At 40.4% G+C, this 20128-nt stretch overlaps 1 protein-coding gene across 1 annotated transcript in view; it reads left to right on the top strand.

The window, feature by feature from the left end:
- The window catches only part of PPA1 (inorganic pyrophosphatase 1), a 38318-nt gene that overhangs the window by 3605 nt on the left and 14585 nt on the right, over nt 1-20128 (top strand). The window contains exons 3-6 of the mRNA XM_019954168.2: nt 14649-14702; nt 15510-15629; nt 18726-18812; nt 19675-19801. Of these exons, the coding sequence (XP_019809727.1) occupies nt 14649-14702; nt 15510-15629; nt 18726-18812; nt 19675-19801 (388 nt within the window). The remainder of the gene's footprint in view (nt 1-14648; nt 14703-15509; nt 15630-18725; nt 18813-19674; nt 19802-20128) is intronic.

Below are 20128 nucleotides of genomic sequence, written 5' to 3'. Positions count from 1 at the left end.
ATGACCCTAAGTTTATTGATACCTTGACATACAGATGTAGTAAGGAAGGAAACCATTGTCTTGACATCTAGCTGGGTGGGTGGGTGTATGTGTGTATGTGTGTGTGTGTGTGTGTTCATAGTATCTTAGCCTGTTTGGGTTGCTGTAACAAAATACCTAGACTGGGTAGCTTATAAAGAGCAGAAATTTGTTGCTTGCAGTTCTGAAGGCTAGAAGGCTGAGATCAGGGTGCCAGCATGTCTGGGCAAGGGCCCTTTTCTGGTCAGAGTTCTAGCTGTTTGTGTGGTGGAAGGACCTGGGCATCTCCCTGGAGCCTCTTTGATAAGGCACTGATCCGATTCATGAGGATTCCACCCTTATGTCTTAAGCATTTCCAAAAGGTCACACCTACTGTACCCTCACTCTTGAGGGTTAAGATTCCAACATACGAGTTTTGGAGGGACAGAAACATGTAGCCCATAGCTGTAAGTTATTGGACAGTATTCTAGCCAAGGACCAGAAAAATCATAGCAGTTATGGTGCCTAATCTTGTTGCTGCTACAAGTTACCCCAAAATAGGAAGCTGAGGTTACTTTTTGATGTTGTGTAAAACATCTTCACTCTGGTGACCCTGCAACTCCTTAATGTCTTACACAGGACTGGTTGTATCTATAATCTGGGATTACTCAAGTGAAGAGTCTGCCTTTGTACCATCCTGGTGGTGGTGGTGTAGTTGCTAAGTCATGTCTGACTCTTGCAACCCACCAGGCTCCCCTGTCCATGGGATTTCCCAGGCAAGAATACTGGAGTGGTTTGCTATTTCCTTCTGCAGGGCATCTTCCCCACCCAGGGATTGAACCTGATCTCCTGCATTGCAAGCGGTCTCCTGCAATGCTGGGGATTCTTTACCTCTGAGCCAGCAGGGAAGCCCCGTTGTACTATCCTGGGCTGGCTTAAAAGCACAAGTTCTGGCAATGACAGTGGATTTCACCAGTGGTCGAGACCTCAGTGAACTGAAGACTCCTGCCTTAGAGGCAGGAAAGAGTCGTTTTTGTTTTGTTTTTAAGGAAGTTTAGTCTATACAAAACATGGGTGTGGTACACATAACTTATTTTGGATTCTAGCCTAAATAAAAGATCTGATTAATTCCATTGTTTACAGAAGAGTGTGATTTTTTGGGGGAAAAAACAATTCAGTATGATTAAGTTTATGTAAATACATTTCTATGTGGGTACACATAGACTTTATCCCTAATGTGCCCTGCAGTTTGAGGGATGATAATGAGGGAATGTGCCTTTAACACAACTCAGCTCTACAAGGAAAAAATGCCCAAAGGCTTGTATTCTACTCCACATCAGGACCTTTCAATGTAGGTAGGATTTGGGAATTCTGGAGTGGTCCAGTGCTTAAGACTCTTGCTTAGACTCTGGGGGGCATGGGTTTAATCCCTAGTTGGGGAAGTAAGATTCTGCATGCTATATGGGGAGGCCAAAAAAAAATGTGGACAGTAAGTGATTTCTTATTATGTGTCATTAGATAATTGATCCAGCCAGTTCTGGAAATCTCTGTGACCCGGATGCCCTCCTTGGGTTATTTCCAGACCCACTGGGTGCAAGTGAAGGAGGCACTCACTGGATGTTTAATTGTAGGGATACCCTTTGCTCTGGGCCTATTTTGGGATCAAATATAAAAACATCTGTAGCCCAAAGTGTATTCTGACTTTAAACTTCTGAGATAACAGAAAATTTAAATATCCAGAACGTAATCAGGAATAACGGTGTGAAACACTGCTGCTGCCAAGTCGCTTCAGTCGTGTCCGACTCTGTGCGACCCCGTAGACGGCAGCCCACCAGGCTCCCCGTCCCTGGGATTCTCCAGGCAAGAACACTGGAGTGGGTCAGGCAAGAACACTGGAGTGGGTTGCCATTTCCTTCTCCAGTGCATGAAAGTGAAAAGGGAAAGTGAAGTCGCTCAGTCGTATCCAACTCTTAGCGACCCCACGGACAGCAGCCCACCAGGCTCCTCCATCCATGGGATTTTCCAGGCAAGAGTACTGGAGTGGGGTGCCATTGCCTTCTCCGTGTGAAACACTGGGTAGATTAAAAAGCTTTATCAAAATCAAGCTACATCAAAACCTTAAAGTGCTCAAGTATCATGAGTTGATGTTCTAATTTTAGAAGTTTGGTATCTTTTATTCCATATCTTAAACTTCTGTGTTAAATGCCAGTTGTAACCATATAGGCCTCTGTAATGGTTTTCAGGTGACTGTTGGGTGAATATGTAAATACGGAACTTTTTGCCTTTAAAAAAGCCAAGCTTCTAGTCAAATGGGTGGTTGCTCTAGAAACTGAACAGGATATTTTCTGCAGTTGTGTACCATTCTTAACTTTTTAAAGATACTGTTACTATACCTGAAATTTCTAGAGGAGATGTGCCACCCAAGTGGATGCTTTTTAGATTATTGTTGACCCTTGAGCAATGTGGGGTTAAGGCCCCTGCTGGCTTATGATTTACAGTTGGCCCCCTGTATTCCTCCCTATCTGGGGATTCAATTGACAGATCAGGTCGTTCTGTAGTATTTACTATTGGAAAAAATCCACGTATAAGTGAACCTACACGGTTCAAATCCAAAGTGTTGTTCCAAGGGTCAGTGGTACTCACTTCCTTACAGGGTTTGCTTTGTTTTGAATTTTCTGTTTGTTTTTATAGACAGTTTTATAAATGAAACTTTAAAGAATGTCACTAAATTAATAACTTAAATACTGTTCCTCTTCTCCAACATTATATGTATATAGACTGGTTGGAGTTTTGTGTTTTCCAAACCTAAGTTAGAACTGGGAACATAGATGAAAAGTGATAACAATTAAAACTTAATTGGCATGTTGTAACTAAGAATAATGGAGAAGGCACTGGCGACCCACTCCAGTACTCTTGCCTGGAAACTCCCATGGACGGAGGAGCCTGGTAGGCTGTAGTCCATGGGGTGGCACAGAGTTGGACACAACTGACGTGACTTAGCAGCAGCAGCAGCTAAGAATAAACTCCTATTTTTTTCCCCCTCAGATGAGCTTTAAGATGGCTAAATTTTAAAAACAGATATCCTGACCATAATCTCTGATTTATCAATTTTGTCAAAAAGGTAAAGTTATAAAACAAACTTGAAACAGACTCATATAAATAGAGAACAAACTCGTGGTTGCCTGAACAGGGATGAGGGAAATAGTTATGGGAGATTGAGGTACAATCTTTCAGTTATAAAATAAGTTATGAGGATGTAGTACAGCATGGGAAATATAGTCAATAATATTGTAATCACTTTGTATGGTGGCAGATGGCAACTAGACTTATGGTGATGATTTTATAATGTATATAAATATCAAATCACCATGTGGTACTCCTGAAACTCACATATTTTAAGTCAATTATGTGTCAATCAAAAAAGTAAAAAGACAAAATTTTTTGGATGGATTTGACGAAAAAAAAAGTTGTGATGATTAAATATGCATGTAATGTGCATTCATAATGCCTGGCTTATAAAGTCTCAATATACAATAACCAAAAAACACAAAAAACCCCCACAATAGGATGATGATGTTAACCACAGCGACTGATTCTGTCTGAAGCCTTCCAGAGCTCTCATGTAGAAAGATCACTGAACTGGGAGTAAGAAACCTTGGTTTTAGTCCTGGTTTTGCCACTAACTACCTTGGTCATATTGAGCAAGTTGCCTCCCCTCTGAGCGCTGTTGGTCTTAGTGGGTGTTTTAGATTACATTTAGCACCTCGCTAAAGCCCTTATGTGGATTATCTCCTTTAGCCGACATTCCAATCTCCAGGCTGGGTTCTTTCATTAACTTGGTTGTCCAGGGTTACCAAGCAGCATTCATAAGCAGCAGTGGCAGGGTGCACACCCAGCTGTTAGAACCTGTCGTGCTAACCACTGAGCCACACGGGCTCAAGTGAGAATGGGTGGTGGGTTTTCCTCTGTGTTTTTTGGTATTTTCCAGATTTTCTACAGTTGATACCTCTTTGATATTTATAAAGAAAAAAAGGTGGGGGGGGGGCAGGAAAACAAAAGGTTTGCTTAATTTTTTTTAAACTTAGAATTCGAAAGAAATGAGTAAGAACTTTTTTCATTTGGGAAGGCTATAAACTCCTCTAGTTCGGGGATTCTTGGTGGCCTTGAGACCCTGGAATACTCATCGATGGGTTTCTGAGGTTCTGAAATCTTTCTGAAATTGCAGTTTGGTGTCAGTGTGCATTTTCTATGTATAGGTTCTATGGTCAAAATTCTTAGTCATTGCAAATCATAGGAAAGGTTGACAGCTTGATATGCAGACTCTTGCTTGATTTTATAAAGATAAGAAAGTAAACAGATATGGTTAAGCTATCTATTTCCAAAATTTAGTCATCTTAAAGCTCATCTGAAGGGAAAAAATAGGAGCTTATTAGTTATGTCAATTAAGTTTTACTACTTTTTTTGTGTGTGGTATATGGCAGTGTACATTACCAAATACAAGAGGTTTTTGAAACTGCTATGAGTAAAAATGGATGTGATTGGAAAACAAATGAGCATTACTGAATCGTGTTTGTTTTTAAATTTTAATGGGTTAACTGTCTCCCCTGGACACATAATTTGTTGAGCAAAATTTTTTGTGGTTGATGTAAATCATGTTTTCCTTTGTGAAATTATAATTTAAATGAATAAGGGCACACAAGTGAACTTTGGTAATCACATTTCTTTTGTGTCAGCTTCTCCAGTCGACTTTTGTTACTTGTCATTGAAAGAATTTCAGGAGCCCATTTTTAAAAATTTATTTTTCAGCTCTTTTAAGATATAATTGTCGAATAGTCATCGTATTTAAGGTGTTCAGTGCGAAGTTTGGTATGTGTAAATGTTGTGAAATGATCCTCTTAATCATGTTCATTAACCTCTCCATCCACCTCATTTATTTTGGGTGTGTTTGGTAAGATCTGCTATCTTAGCAGAATTCATAGAACCATGCTATATATACATTAGGTCTCCTGAACTTATCATGCTTATAACTGAAAGTCTGTACATTTCAGACTGGGGAGATCAACATTCCCCCCATTTCTCCTACCCCTCTGCTGCTGCTAAGTCGCTTCAGTCGTGTCCGACTCTGTGCGACCCCATAGACGGCAGCCCAACAAGCTCCCCCGGCCCTGGCAACTATCATTCTACTTTCTGTTTCTATGAGCTCAACTTTTTTAGATTCCACATACAAGTGAGGTTATGTAGTATTCGTTTTTCTCTGACTTAGTTCACTGAGCATAGTATCTTCCACATTCATCCGTATTATCATAAATGGCAGGGTTTCCTTTTTTTTAAAGGCTGAATATTCCATTTGCGTGTGTGCGTGCACGTGTACCACATCTTCTTTATCCACTCACCCACTGATGGACACTTAGATTGTTTCCATATCTTGGCTATTGTGAATAATGCTGCAGTGAGCAACGCAGTGAAGATCTCTCTTTAGGATTCTGATTTACTTTCTTTTGGACAGATACCCAGAAGTGCGACTGCTGGATCATATGTGATAGTTTTCTTGTGTGTGTTTTGAGGCACTGCCATGCGTTTTCCATAAGGGAGGACCAATTTACAACCCCATCAACAGCACACAGGAGGAACTCATTTACTTCTAACAACTTAGGATATATCCTGTAATCACAGAACTGACTTTGAAGTCAAAACTTAAAACCAGGTGTACCTTAGTGAGTACTTAATAGGATAAAAATACTGTTAGAAATGATATCTGCTGTACCTTTACAAAAGCACCTTTATGGGAGTAGAGCATTTCCTTAATACATGGGCTCTTCTGATAGGAATTTTATATTTCGAAAATACTGTAGAGGTTAGAAAAAAAAAAATAAGGCAAGCTGCCCTTTTCTTTTTAGCCTCTTCCTCTTGATAAATTTAGAAGAAAAATCTGTCACCACTTTTTTTCCCCCAAATTTTATTGCAAAACAGAAAAATAAAAAGATGGTGGAATCAGGATGAGTTTGTATTTCTTCCTAAGTCTGGTATCTACTTGATTTCTGAAGTTATTTAGAGAAACACATGAAGAATCAAAATGGAAATGCTAATTTAAGCCACTTACACAATTTTGCAGTACAGCAAGTCATGTTCACTAGACTTCAGATCCAGTGTTGGGAAAAGATCATAAGTCATGAGGCATTCATAAGTCTCCCAATAAAGACACATTTAATGTTACTATTAAGATTCATGGATGGGATGTAATTAAGAATATGTTCCCTATATATGTACTTAATGATGTTAGTAGTTACAGCTTACCTAATAGTCGTAGCCTGTTCATTAGTAAATGACCTGTCAGACTATTGACTTGATTCCCAAGAAAATTTACCAGTTTGGAAATGAGACCTATGCTCACTGTAATACTCCTGTTTAATCAATGAAGTTAGAAACCTGATTGAGATATAGGTTGATTTCTTCTATTTCTAAAGCGATTTTATTTTAAATCTTTTTGATTAATGGAACGCTATGAGTTAGAATTTCTGGTCTCCTTAGAATCTGGACAGCTATAGCATTAACATTTTCGTCTTACTGATGAAATGATTATAAATCTGGGCAGTCAGAGTGATGGCTATGTTTCAGACTTTGGAAGCTGTGGTTTGTCTTTCCCCTGCTTCCTACAGCCTTGTCAAGGTCATCTTACTAGGAATTAGTAGGATATAGCTTCTTAGAAATTAGCTAATTTCTAAGAAGTACCAAACCTTCAGGCTTTCTTTCTCTGAAACTGTAAACGGGGAGCTGAAAGCTTGATGCCAGAGCAGGAATTTAGAACCCAAACACAGTAGAAGTGGAGAACAGTTCTGAGAAGCCTTAACAATGGGAATAACAAGATACTAAATCCAGCATTGAGCTAAGTAATAGTTGAAACCAGTTAGGATTAAAGAAAGAAAGCATGAATTTTTAGGTAGTATTTAAATGCCATAAACACTGGAAATATTAGAATGCATATTTTTTTCCAATTTTTTAATTTGTAAAATACACATAACATAAAACCGACTATCTTAACTACTTTGAAGTATACAGTTCAGAGGTATTAAGTACATTCATCTTGTTTTGCAACCGTCACCACTCTACATCTCCAGAACTCTTTTCATCTCACAAAACTTACATTCTGTATACCCATTAAACAATAATTTCCCATTCTCCCCCATCCCCAACACCCTGGAAACCACCATTCGGCTCTCTATCTCTATGGGTTCGACTTCTCTAGATACCTCCTTTGAGTGGAATCACAGAGTAATTTGTCTTTTTGTGACTGGCTTATTTCACTTAGCATAATGTCCTCAGGGCTTATCCCTGTTGGGGCATGTGTCAGCATTTCTTTCCCTTTTAAGGCTGAATGGTATTCTGTTGTATGTACATACCACATTTTGCTTATCCATTCTTGCCTTGAAGGACACTTGGATGCTTCGGGGTGTTAGCTATTGTGAATGATGCTGCCACGAACAGGGGTGTAGGGATCTCTTCAAGACCTGCTTTCAATTCTGGGGGTGCGGGGTATATACCCAGAAGTGGAATGGCTGGATCATATGGTAATTCTATTTTTAATTTTTTGAGGAGCCACCATACTGTTTTCCACAGTGGCTGTACCATTTTACATTCCTATCAACAGTGCGCAAGAGTTCCAAATAGAATGCATAATGTTTCAACAGAAAAGTGTTGCTTTTTTTCCCCCAGTAGCGGTGGAGTGATTGGTTGGATTTCTCATATCAGTTGCCCTGAAAATCCTGAGGATCATGGTGTACCTAGTGGCAGCTCCCTGAACTGCAGACCTGGTGTCTAGGAGAAACAAACTTATTTACTAGTAGTTCCTTCTAAAGAATAAGAACGTCTTCCCTTTTTAAATATCAAAATAATTGGAAAACACCCTCTTTTGATAATAATTGATGGGGAAAGTAGTGACTGAAAGTTATTATGCATTCATTGCTTTAAAAAAAGATACAGTAATCACTACGGTAGCTACCTACACTTGAAAAATCGCTAAACATTCATTTTACACAGGTCCTCACCTAGATGTGTGGATTTCAGGCTATAGCCTGAGGCCTGTAAGCTAAGTGATATGGTTCAGAAATCCGAACTCTTCGGGAGTTGAAAAAGCTTGAAATCTGTTCACTGCTTGTATCTGGCACAAAACAGTGGTGCTCAATACATATCTGTTGATGAAAAATGAATGAATGGTCTCTGAGGCTTCTTGCAGGATACTCCTTGCTATTTTTGGCTCAGCTAAATTCTAAGAAGTACCAAACCTTCAGGCTTTCAGAGTTCTTCTGTTTTCAGTAGTTTTTTCCTGAAAGATGTTCTGTTTCCAGTAATGTTTCTTTCTCTTTCTCTTCTTCTACATTCTTAATAGTTTATGTAGGTTTGTAGTATTAGATAATGTGGTTTTTGAGGATCTCTATGTGTTTATCATTTAATAAAGCATTCAATGTGTTTTCCAAACTTTGAATCAATGATTTTTATTCGCTCCTTTTTTTTACTTGAGGTGTTTTATTCATTTGTTGATATTTTATTTTAAAAGATTAGCCAGTATCCCAGACTTAGAACAAACTTCTGGTCTCCAGAAAGTAAGAATGAGGGCAGGAGATAGGGAGTTTGAGATCGGCATGTACACACTGCTATATTTAAAATGGATAACCAAAAAGGTCCTACTGTGTAGCATAGGGAACTCTGCTCAGTGTTAGGTGGCAGCCTGAGTTGGAGGGCAGTTTGGAGGAAAATGGATAAATTTATACGTATGGCTGAGTCTGTTTGGTGTCCACCTGAAACTATCACAATACTGTTAATCAGCTATATTTTAATACAAAATAGTGAAGTCGCTCAGTCGTGTCCAACTCTTTGTGACTCCATGGACTGTAGCCCACCAGGCTCCTCTGTCCATGGGATTCTCCAGGCAAGAATACTGGAGTGAGTTGGCATTTCCTTCTCCAGGGGATCTTCCCGACCTGGGGATTGAACCCACGTCTCCCGCATTGCGGGCAGACGGTTTAACCTATAAAGTTTTAAAAAAGCCAGTTTCCTTGGTGTTCTGGTCTCAGGTAATCTTTTCATGTAGTAACAGCGCCATCTTGTGGACCTTAAGGGTATTACTACTGTACACTTTTAAGTTCTGACTTGTTTGCGAATGTGCAGATCTTTCATTTTAACACCTGAGGTGTAGCCGTGGTGCTAGCTACTAGACGCTTCCAGTGAGTAGAATGACATGTAATAACATATTGAGTCTGAGGTGCCGGGAGCCGGTGAGGCATTCCACTCGTGACAAAGGTCATGAGGAAGGAGGCTCGGCATATGCAAAGGCGGGATCGAGCCTCAGGAGTCCCCCCGGATATTCTCGAGCATCTACCCGGCAAAAACCAGAGTCTGCCTACTTTATTGCTTTGTGCTCTCACCTCTGACTTTACTGGGGGCTGTCCCCCACCACCATCTCGCTCTCTCTGTCAAGGATTTAACTTACAGCTCCAATTAATAAAGTTCCTGGGCAATTAGGAGTGTTTAAATCCAAACCCCTCAGATGGCTCTCTAACTCGCCTGACAAGTTTACCCGGACTCCTACAGCATACGATTGTTTACAGTCTCCCAGCCTCGAGAGGCACAGGAAGCTTAAGATATTCAAATAGCTTAGAACCTCTCAGAGAGTTAGAAACTGTCAGAATAAACTGGTAAAGGATTTCATTGATGAGCCAATGCTTGTTGCCAAGTTTCCACATCCCCTGAATTGTATCCTTGAATATGTATTAATTAATACAGTTGGTATGTAGAAAAAATAAGTAGTGGCCTTGGTGTTAGTAACTTTAGACCCTTAAGGTAATAAATTCTTTCCTTTGTTGTAAACCCATTACACATCCGCCCTATAGGAATGCAATTTTATCTTTGGAAGATGGCGCCAAACCTTAAAATAATTACTCTTAGAGAAAATAAGTCTTTGTTGATAAGTCTTTGTCAAGAGTCATAAAATGTTAATAGGCCTTCTGGCCAGAAGTTGATGTAAATCACCTAAACCATTTGTATATGATAAATTTGCAGGAAAGAAATCCTGGTTTTTGATAAGGATCAAAAACTGCTGACTTTGCATCCCCTATTATCCTCTATGTGTAACTTAGGGTATAAAAGCCTCTGTTAAAAATAAAGCTACGGGCCTTGCTCACCAACGCTTGGTCTCCCCATGTCATTCTTCCCTTTAACTTCCGGCTGAAGTCTCCATCTGGAGCGCGGATATCCTCTGTGACCATTTATTTGCCTGGGCTTCTAAGACCCACTCGAGAAGGTGTTTAAGGTGGGGCACCTTCCGCTATTCGAGAGGGCGCCTGTGGCCTCCCTGGTCAGAGCTAACCTGGTGTCACGGGTTATATTGATTTTCCGCGTAAACCAAGCTACTCAGCCTCTTTTCTACACTGAATTTTCCTACTGAGCTATCCTCATTCTATTACTCTTTATATCTCTAATTACCATTTGAATAGGTCACCGACGCCGTCTCCCCTTCGAATACCCTGGATCAGCCGGGGCTGGACCCTGGCACTGAGGTTTCCTACCCATGAATAATGTGTTACTTCTTCTAAAACCATACAGTATGACTTCAGGGATAGAGCAGTTTACTAAGTCCTGGATTTAAATAATGTCTCCATATTTTGGGCTTCCGTGGTAACTCAGCTGGTAAAAAATCAGCCTGCAATGCAGGAGACCCTGGTTCGATCCCTGGGTTGGGAAGATCCTCTGGAGGAGGGCATGGCAACCCACTCCATATTGTGGCCTGGAGAATCCCCATGGACAGAGGAGCCTGGCGGGCTACAGTCCATGGGTTGGCAAAGAGTTGGATACAACTGAGCAACTCAGCACAACATAGCACCATTCTTGGGGGTTTTTATGCTGTATAGAGTAGGTGTCAGAAGGCTTGGAGCAGAAACTGAGGAATACTGTAGTCTCCCTTAGTTTGACCAAGAACCTAAATAAGTGACAGAAGTTTTAGCCTCTTGAATATAAATCTGTGTAGCTTTCTGCTTAGCTAAAGTAGCAGCAAGGTAATTACTGCCTGGAAACCTTTGGCTTATTTCCTGTACTGATCCGTCATCAGTCCCTGTTTTTTGATGCAAAGTAGCAAAGAAGTCAGACTCGACTGAGCGACTTCACTTTCACTTTTCACTTTCATGCATTGGAGAAGGAAATGGCAACCCACTCCAGTGTTCTTGCCTGGAGAATCCCAGGGACCAGGGAGCCTGGTGGGCTGCCATCTATGGGGTTGCACAGAGTCGCACACGACTGAAGTGACGTAGCAGCAGCAGCAGCAAAGAAGTAATTCTAATAAGTGTGTCATTAAGTGATTTTCATTTTAAATCATTGTTTAAAATATGCATTTTTAGAAAAGTAATGGCAGATTTGGCATCATGTGTGCCCTTTTATAGAAGTTTTAAACTGAAAAACTGCATTTAAAATTTTATTCCATGGTAAAAAATAATTTTACAACTATTTAAAGTATAGTTTTATTTAGAGACTCTATTTCAAGTTGATACTTGACTCTGGTATACAAAGGAGGTAACAAAGTGATTTTTCTTTAACTGGGTTTTCAGACAGTAAGCATCTGCGCTTTTTTAAATATATCATTCAATTTCAAATAGTTTAAGGCTGTAAACTGATTACAGTAGAACTGTCATTGGTTAAAATATTTTTGGAGCATAGTATTTTATCTTCATAGTATTTTATATACAGAATACTATAAAACACAGTATTTTATATACAGAAGAGCCATACAAAAAGGATCTTCATGACCCAGATAACCACAATGATGTGATTACTTACCTAGAGCCAGACATCCTGGAATGCAAAGTCAAGTGGGCCTTACGAAGCATCACTATAAACAAAGCTAGTGGAGGTGATGAATTCCAGTTGAGCTATTTCAGTTCCTAAAAGATGATGCTATTAATGTGCTGCAGTCAATATACCAGCAAATTTGGAAAACTCAGCAGTGGACACAGGACTGGAAAAAGGTCAGTTTTCAACCCAATCCCAAAGAAAGGCAATGCCAAAGAATGTTTAAACTACAGCACAATTGCACTCATCTCACACACTAGCAAAGTAATGCTCAAAATTCTCCAAGCCAGGCTTCAGCAGTATGTGAACAGTGAACTTCCAGATGTTCAAGCTGGATTTAGAAAAGACAGAGGAACCAGAGGTCAAATTGCCAACATCTGTCAGATCATCGAAAAAGCAAAAGAGTTCCAGAAAAACATCTGTTTCTGCTTTATCGACTACACCAAAGCCTTTGACTCTGTGGATCACAACAAACTGGAAAATTCTGAAAGAGATGGGACTACCAGACCACCTGACCTGCCTCCTGAGAAATCTGTATGCAGGTCAAGAAGCAATGGTTAGAACCAGACATGGAACAAGAGACTGGTTCAAAACTGGGAAATGAGTATGTCAAGGCTGTATATTATCACCCTGCTTATTTAACTTCTATATGCAAAGTATATCATGCAAAATACTGGGCTGGATGAATCACAAGCTGGAATCAAGATTGCCAGGAGAAATATCAATAATCTCAGATATGCAGATGACACCACCCTTATGGCAGAAAGCAAAGAACTAAAAAGAACCTCTTGATGAAAGTGAAAGAGGAGAGTGAAAAAGTTGGCTTAAAGCTCAACATTCAGAAAACAAAGATCATGCCATCCGGTCCCATCACTTCATGGCAAATAGATGGGGAACAATGGAAACAGTGAGAGACTTTATTTTTGGGGGCTCCAAAATCACTGCAAATGGTGACTGCAGGCCTGAAATTAAAAGATGCTTCCTCTTTGGAAGAAAAGCTATGACCAACCTAGACAGCATATTAACAAGCAGAGACATTACTTTGCCAATAAAGGTCAAAGCTATGGTTTTTCCAGTAGTCATGTATGGATGTGAGAGTTGGACTATAAAGAAAGCTGAGCACAGAAGAATTGATGCTTTTGAACTGTGGTGTTGGAGAAGACTCTTGAGAGTCCCTTGGACTGCAAGGAGATCCAGTCAGTCAATCCTGCAGGAAGTCAGTCCTGAATATTCATTGGAAGAACTGATGCTGAAGCGGAAACTCCAATATTTTAGCCATCTGATGCGTAGAGCTGACTCATTTGAAAAGACCCTGATGCCGGGAAAGATTGAAGGTAGGAGGAGAAGGGGATGACAGAGGAAGAGATGATTGGATGGCATCACCGACTCGATGGACATGAGTTTGAGCAAGCTCCCGTGAATTTGGTGATGGACAGGGAAGCCTGGAGTGCTGCAGTCCATGGGGTCACAAAGAGTCGGACACAACTGAGCAACTGCACTGAACTGATTTTATCTTCAGTGTCAGGCTTCTTGTCTTTTTGAGGAGTACCTGATTTTTTAAACAGCTCCCCTTGTAGCTCAGCTGGCAAAGAATCTGCCTGTAGTGTGGGAATCCTGGGTTTGATCCCCGGGTTGGGGACATCCCCTGGAGAAGGGAAAGGCTAACCACTCCAGTTCTAGCCTGGGGGATTCCATGGACAGTATAGTCCATGGGGTTGCAAAGAGTTGGACATGACTGAGTGACTTTCAGTGATTTTTAAAAAAGACAAGAAGTTTGACACTGAAGGCAAAATAACTATGTTCCAAAAATATTTTAACCATACCTGATTTTTAAAAGGCTTCTCTGCTGGCTCAGATGGTGAAGAATCTGCCTGCAATGCAGGAGACCTGAGTTCAATCCCTGGGTTGGGAAAATCCCCTGGACAAGGGCATGGCCACACGCTCCAGTATTCTTGCCTGGAGAATCCCATGGACGGAGCATCCTGACGAGCTACAGTCCATGGGGTCACAAGGAGTCGGACACGACTGAACAACTAACATTTCACTTTTTATTTTATCTCCAGTGCCAAACTTCTTTTGAGGAGTACCTGATTTTTAAAATCAGCCAAATTGGGGTTTCCCTGGTGGCTCAGTGATAAAGAATCTTTTCTGGCAATGAGGGAGACATGGGTTTGATTCATGGCCCAGGAAGATCCCACATGCTGTGGAGCAGCTAAGCCCGTGCCCCACAGCTGCTGAGCCTGTGCTCTAGAGCCCGGGGGCCACAATTACTGAGCTCATGTGCCGCAGCTACTGAAGCCCGTGTGCCCAGAGCCCGTGCTCTACAAAAGGAGAAGCCCCCGCAATGAGAAGCCGGAGCACCACCACTAGAGAGTGCTCCCACTCACTGCACCTAGAGAAAAAGCCCGTGCAGCAGTGCAGACCCAGCACAGCCAAAAATAAATAAAGTTATTTTTAAAAACATAAAAACAGCAAGATTGGGAGAATAATGTGGGTGGGTAATCAAGCTGATTGATTTTGTTTGTTCTGATTTGGGGTTTGTCTTATAAACCGCCTCTGAGATAGAAGCTTTTGATAGATTACTCAAAAGCATTTTGAGTAATTGCACTGTTGCTGGAGGAAACGCATAGCTTTTGGAGACGGTTGCTTTGCAGATGGCCCTCCTCAGAGACACAAGTTCTGCTTTTTAAAACTGTTTTCTTTATAGGAACATTCTTTGCATTCCGTCCTTACAACATTTTATTAAGAAACTCAGTATGTTTATTGAAGGGAGAGGACAGAGGAGCACCAGTGACCGTCTCCCCTTCTCTGTTTTTCAGGAAGTGTTTCACATGGTCGTTGAAGTGCCGCGCTGGTCGAATGCAAAAATGGAGGTATTTTTCAGCTTTGCTAGTCAGATACGGGATGTCAGTTTTGCTCTGGTCACACCAAGTTGCTCAAGGGTTAAACAGCTGAAGTCCAAGGCTGTCGTCTTTCTAGTCCCAGTCGGTTTTCCAGTTGTGTCTCCCCTTGCCTGCCTGTCTTCCTTCCGTGCCCCAGCTAAACTCAACCATTTATTCTGTACAAATACGCTGCACTTTTTCCTTTCCCACGCCTTTGCTTCTGGCACTCCCCAAACCCAGAATCACCTTTTTCTCTTCTGTCTTCTCTCTTTAATTCCTTTGTTGACTCCTCCATGTAGTTAACAGGCTTGCTTCAGTCAGCCCAGCCATAAAAATAATTTTATTGGAATTTCCGTCACATTGTATTAATTTATTCTGATGACACCTAATAAATTTGGCTTTTTGTTGTGGATATTGGCTATCACCTAAGCTTTTTGACAGTAATAAAACTTTATATGTAATAGACAAATATTTGACTAATTCTAAATGCTTTAAAGGAAAGCTGAAGTTAGATGTTTTCTCAAATGTTAGGATTTATTCTAGCTAATTTTAGTTTTTGCTTTCTGGAATTATTAAATGTTCTTTTCCCCATCTTGTTCGTTCCTGTGTACCTCAAATAAATTTTCCACTTAACAGGCTGATTATGATGAAACTTTTATTTTAAATTATGAAAATGTTCAGGGTAAAAATATATCATGTAAATGGAACTAAGGGATGCCTATTTCATAATTCCTTAAATCCCTATTTGAATACTACTTTAGATACAAATATACAATGATTTGAAATTTTTTGTTTCAGATTGCTACAAAGGACCCTTTAAACCCAATTAAACAAGATGTGAAGAAAGGAAAACTCCGTTATGTTGCAAATCTGTTCCCGTATAAAGGATACATCTGGAACTACGGTGCCATCCCTCAGGTCTGTCTCTCTGCAGTTGTGAGAAGTGTACTTTTCAGCTTAGCTTATGAAAATTTAACCTACTACTTAAAAAAAGACTTAAATACCTATAAAAACTTGTTCCTATCAGATCAGATCAGATCAGATCAGTTGCTCAGTCGTGTCCGACTCTTTGCGACCTCATGAATCGCAGCATGCCAGGCCTCCCTGTCCCTCACCAACTCCCGGAGTTCACTGAGACTCACGTCCATCGAGTCAGTGATGCCATCCAGCCATCTCATCCTCTGTCGTCCCCTTCTCCTGCCCCCAATCCCTCCCAGCATCAGAGTCTTTTCCTTCGCAGAGTCAACTCTTCGCATGAGGTGGCCAAAGTACTGGAGTTTCAGCTTTAGCATCATTCCTTCCAAAGAACACCCAGGGCTGATCTCCTTCAGAATGGACTGGTTGGATCTCCTTGCAGTCCAAGGGACTCTCAAGAGTCTTCTCCAACACAGCAGTTCAAAAGCATCAATTCTTTGGCACTCAGCCTTCTTCACAGTCCAACTCTCACATCCATACATGACCACAGGAAAAACCATAGCCTTGACTAGACGAACCTTTGTTGGCAAAGTAATGTCTCTGCTTTTGAATATGCTATCTAGGTTGGTCATAACTTTCCTTACAAGAAGTAAGCGTATTTAATTTCATGGCTGCAATCACCATCAGCCGTGATTTTGGAGCCCAGAAAAATAAAGTCTGACACTGTTTCCACTGTTTCCCCATCTATTTCCCATGAAGTGGTGGGACCGGATGCCATGATCTTCGTTTTCTAAATGTTGAGCTTTAAGCCAACTTTTTCACTCTCCACTTTCACTTTCATCAAAAGGCTTTTCAGTTCCTCTTCACTTTCTGCCATAAGGGTGGTGTCATCTGCATATCTGAGGTTATTGATATTTCTCCCAGCAATCTTGATTCCAGCTTGTGTTTCTTCCAGCACAGCGTTTCTCATGATGTACTCTGCATATAAGTTAAATAAACAGGGTGACAATATACAGCCTTGACGAACTCCTTTTCCTGTTTGGAACCAGTCTGTTGTTCTATGTCCAGTTCTAACTGTTGCTTCCTGACCTGCATACAAATTTCTCAAGAGGCAGATCAGGTGTTCTGGTATTCCCATCTCTTTCAGAATTTTCCACAGTTTATTGTGATCCACACAGTCAAAGGCTTTGGCCTAGTCAATAAAGCAGAAATAGATGTTTTTCTGGAACTCTCTTGCTTTTTCCATGATCCAGTGGAGTAGATTATAAAAACATAGGGGATAATTAACTCATTTTAATACTTCCTTAAATAACTTATTTTCAAGATAAACTAAAAGATAACTATTTCACATTTGAAAGTTTGTTCTTCTCTGAAACATCTATTTTTTTTGAACATGGACTGGTTATAAACTACACAAATTCTTTCATTACAGATTGAGTAGCAGATCTATTGCGAAACTAGAGCTTAAAAGCACTGATTTTTTTTGCACCATCTGGAAGAGGGTACAAATCCTAAGTCTGCCACTTTCTAGATTTCCTAACTTGCTTCTGCTTCTTCCTCCCTGAGATGGTAATATTCCCCCCTGAAATATTCTAGTGCATAGCTCATGTGGCTGTTTGAGGAATCAAGCACTTAGAACCTGGGACGTGTAAGTTCTCACAGCTGTTGACTTTTATCTCTGTCATCCAGATTTCTCCTTTGTGGTAAAGTAATAATGGAGTTCTGTTTTCCTAAGCAGTCGTCCCTTTGAGGTGAGGGGATATCTGCATTGTTTACCAGTTTATCCCTAGCACAACAGCAGTGTGTATAGGCTCTTATTTCATATTTGAATAAAGAAGCAAGAATTCAGTATACATTACTGAGTGTATACTAAATTCTGGTTTGATTAAACCAACGCTGTGACACTTAAGATTTCTAAATATTCAGTTTATTTTCTTCCTGCTGATAGTTTGTTTTTATTAACCATTAAGTCTACTAAGTGGAATCTACTATGAAACAACCTGTAAGTTACTAAAACATAGGGCAACCCCATCTAGCTTGTGAAGTGAAAGTCACTCAGTCATGTCCAACTCTTTGCGACCCCATGGACTACATGGAATTCTCCAGGCCAGAATACTGGAGTGGGTAGCTGTTCCCTTCTCCAGAGGACCTTCCCAACCGAGGGATTGAACCCAGGTCTCCTGCATTGCAGGCGGATTCTTTACCTGCTGAGCTACCAGGGAAGCCCGTCTAGCTTGGGAGGTAATCACCGAGTCTAAGCACAGCACCTCACCATGTGCTGCGGTTGATTCACTGTTTAGCCTTGAGACGTCGTCCCTCTGGGAGAACATTGCTGAAATACCTCACTCTTCTGTAGGTTGAATTTGGTTTTGTTGGGTCTGGTCTTCTTTTCCCCATCACTTTTATCTCCCTGCCTTTACTCCAGCTGAGTAAGCAAACAAATCCAAGAAATGTGTTCTGGGTTGGGAGGGAAAAGAACCAAAGCAGCAGCTGCACTTCAAACTGGACTTCCTGGCGAGCACAGCCCGTCCTTTCCCCGGCGCCGGGCTCTGTGAGCACTCTGCCTCACAGTTTAGCAGGAAAGAAACTCAGCCGTTTACATTTTCAGCAAATCCTGCTTAAATTTCTCATTCTTGATCCTGACCAGTGATGGCATTTTTGCCATCAGCACATGTCATTTCCATCTTGATATTACCTGTCTCTGCTTGGAGACATCTTTTAAAGAAAAGTCTAGTTAATAGAATAAGTACTAAGAGTTCACCAAAGCAGTTTTCTTTGAATACATTTTTTTTAAGTGAACATCTGGGTCTACATTTGTGTTTGCGTATTGTCTCAGTTATTAGATAGTTGGGTTTTTTCTGTTTAAAATAGTATCATTATCCATTTTAAAGCTTAACAGGAGCCCAACATTTAATTAAGGTTATTGTGGTAGTTAAGACATGAATAAAGGATTCATTTTAATGAGGAATAAATAGCTGAAGATTCCTATTTTGCAGAACGATCACGGGATGTTATCTTTTAGTGCCAACATGATCTACTTTTGTCATTAACACATATAGGAATAATACACTCTGATGTTTTATTTTTATTTTTTTTTAGACTTGGGAAGACCCAGGACACAATGACAAACACACTGGCTGTTGTGGTGACAATGACCCAATTGATGTGTGTGAAATTGGAAGCAAGGTAATAGAATCTGACATATTTTTCTTTAGTGTTGAGATGAGAGCAATGAAATCTACAAAGTTCTTACTTTAAAAAACATTGTGAATAAAATATATGAATATCAGTGAAGTAATGATGTCTCTTTGGGTGATAAAAGCTTCCATTCCATTCTAAGCATTTGTACATTATAATTTGTAATTTAAACCTAACCTAGGAAAAGATGTATAGTATATGCATGTGTGTGGAAGAACTAGACATGTTCTGCATTGCTTTAAAAGGCAGATGAGGAGTCAGTGGATGAAGGGTACCAGGAGGCAACAAGGCAAACCCTGCCTCAGGATTTGGAGTGACTAATGAATTGGCCCCATGGGGGTTAAATAACCCCACATGTTTATGGTAGGGATTCCTCTATCAAGTAGAGTTGCTCTAAGGTTCTAGCTATGGTTATTTTCCTTTTTTTTTTTTAATGGTTATTTTCTTTATGATCTTTCCCAGCCTCAAGAAAAGAGTAAGCAACTGAAAAGAAAGTTGTCATTCAGTTGCTTAAGTCATAAAGTTCAGGCTTATTGTATGACTTACCTAACTCAGTGACTTCTATAAAATAAAAGGTAAAGAGGGTGTATTAAAATAGGTGTTTGAAACAAACTCTGGAGCACTTATTCTTCAGCACAAGCAATGACAGTTTAAAAAACATGAATCACCCTCAACTCTGATAGGATTAGTGGACATTCACTTGTTTAGCTTTTTAAAAATTCCTTACAGGAACCATCTTAAGTTTGTAGAATTTTGGCGTCTTCCTCATTTCCTATTATCCACCAAGTAAAACTCTTCTTCCAGAGTTTGATTCTGTAGTTTTGACCTAGCTGTGGTTTTTGACTCTCAGGTGTGTGCACGAGGGGAGATTATCAGAGTGAAAGTTCTGGGCATTCTGGCCATGATTGATGAAGGGGAGACCGACTGGAAAGTCATTGCCATTAATGTGGAAGATCCTGATGCAGCCAATTACAATGGTAAGAAAATATGTAGGGTCTGAACCTGACCCCATACGAGACTTGACCTGTAATGATAGTCGTTAAGCCCACGCCTTCAAACTGTTAAAGGACGGAGGAGCAAGACATTTGACAGCAGAGCACTGTGATTCCTGCTGCTGAACTCCTGTGGTTAGCTAACTAAGTGTTCTCCTTCATTCCAGGAAAGAAGAAATCTGGTAGTTTGTCTTTCCTCTTTTCTTCTTTCCTTTTCCACATGCTAGCACTTACTTGCTCTATTTTTAAAAAATAAAAAAATTGAGATATACATGCCACATGTCATAAAATTCATCACTGTAAAGTTTCCAG

This window comes from Bos indicus, chromosome 28 (assembly GCF_029378745.1).
Source record: "Bos indicus isolate NIAB-ARS_2022 breed Sahiwal x Tharparkar chromosome 28, NIAB-ARS_B.indTharparkar_mat_pri_1.0, whole genome shotgun sequence".
NCBI classification, from domain to species: Eukaryota; Metazoa; Chordata; class Mammalia; order Artiodactyla; family Bovidae; genus Bos; species Bos indicus.
The sequence above is the reverse complement of the archived record's forward strand: the minus strand, read 5'-3'. Positions and strand labels throughout refer to the sequence as shown.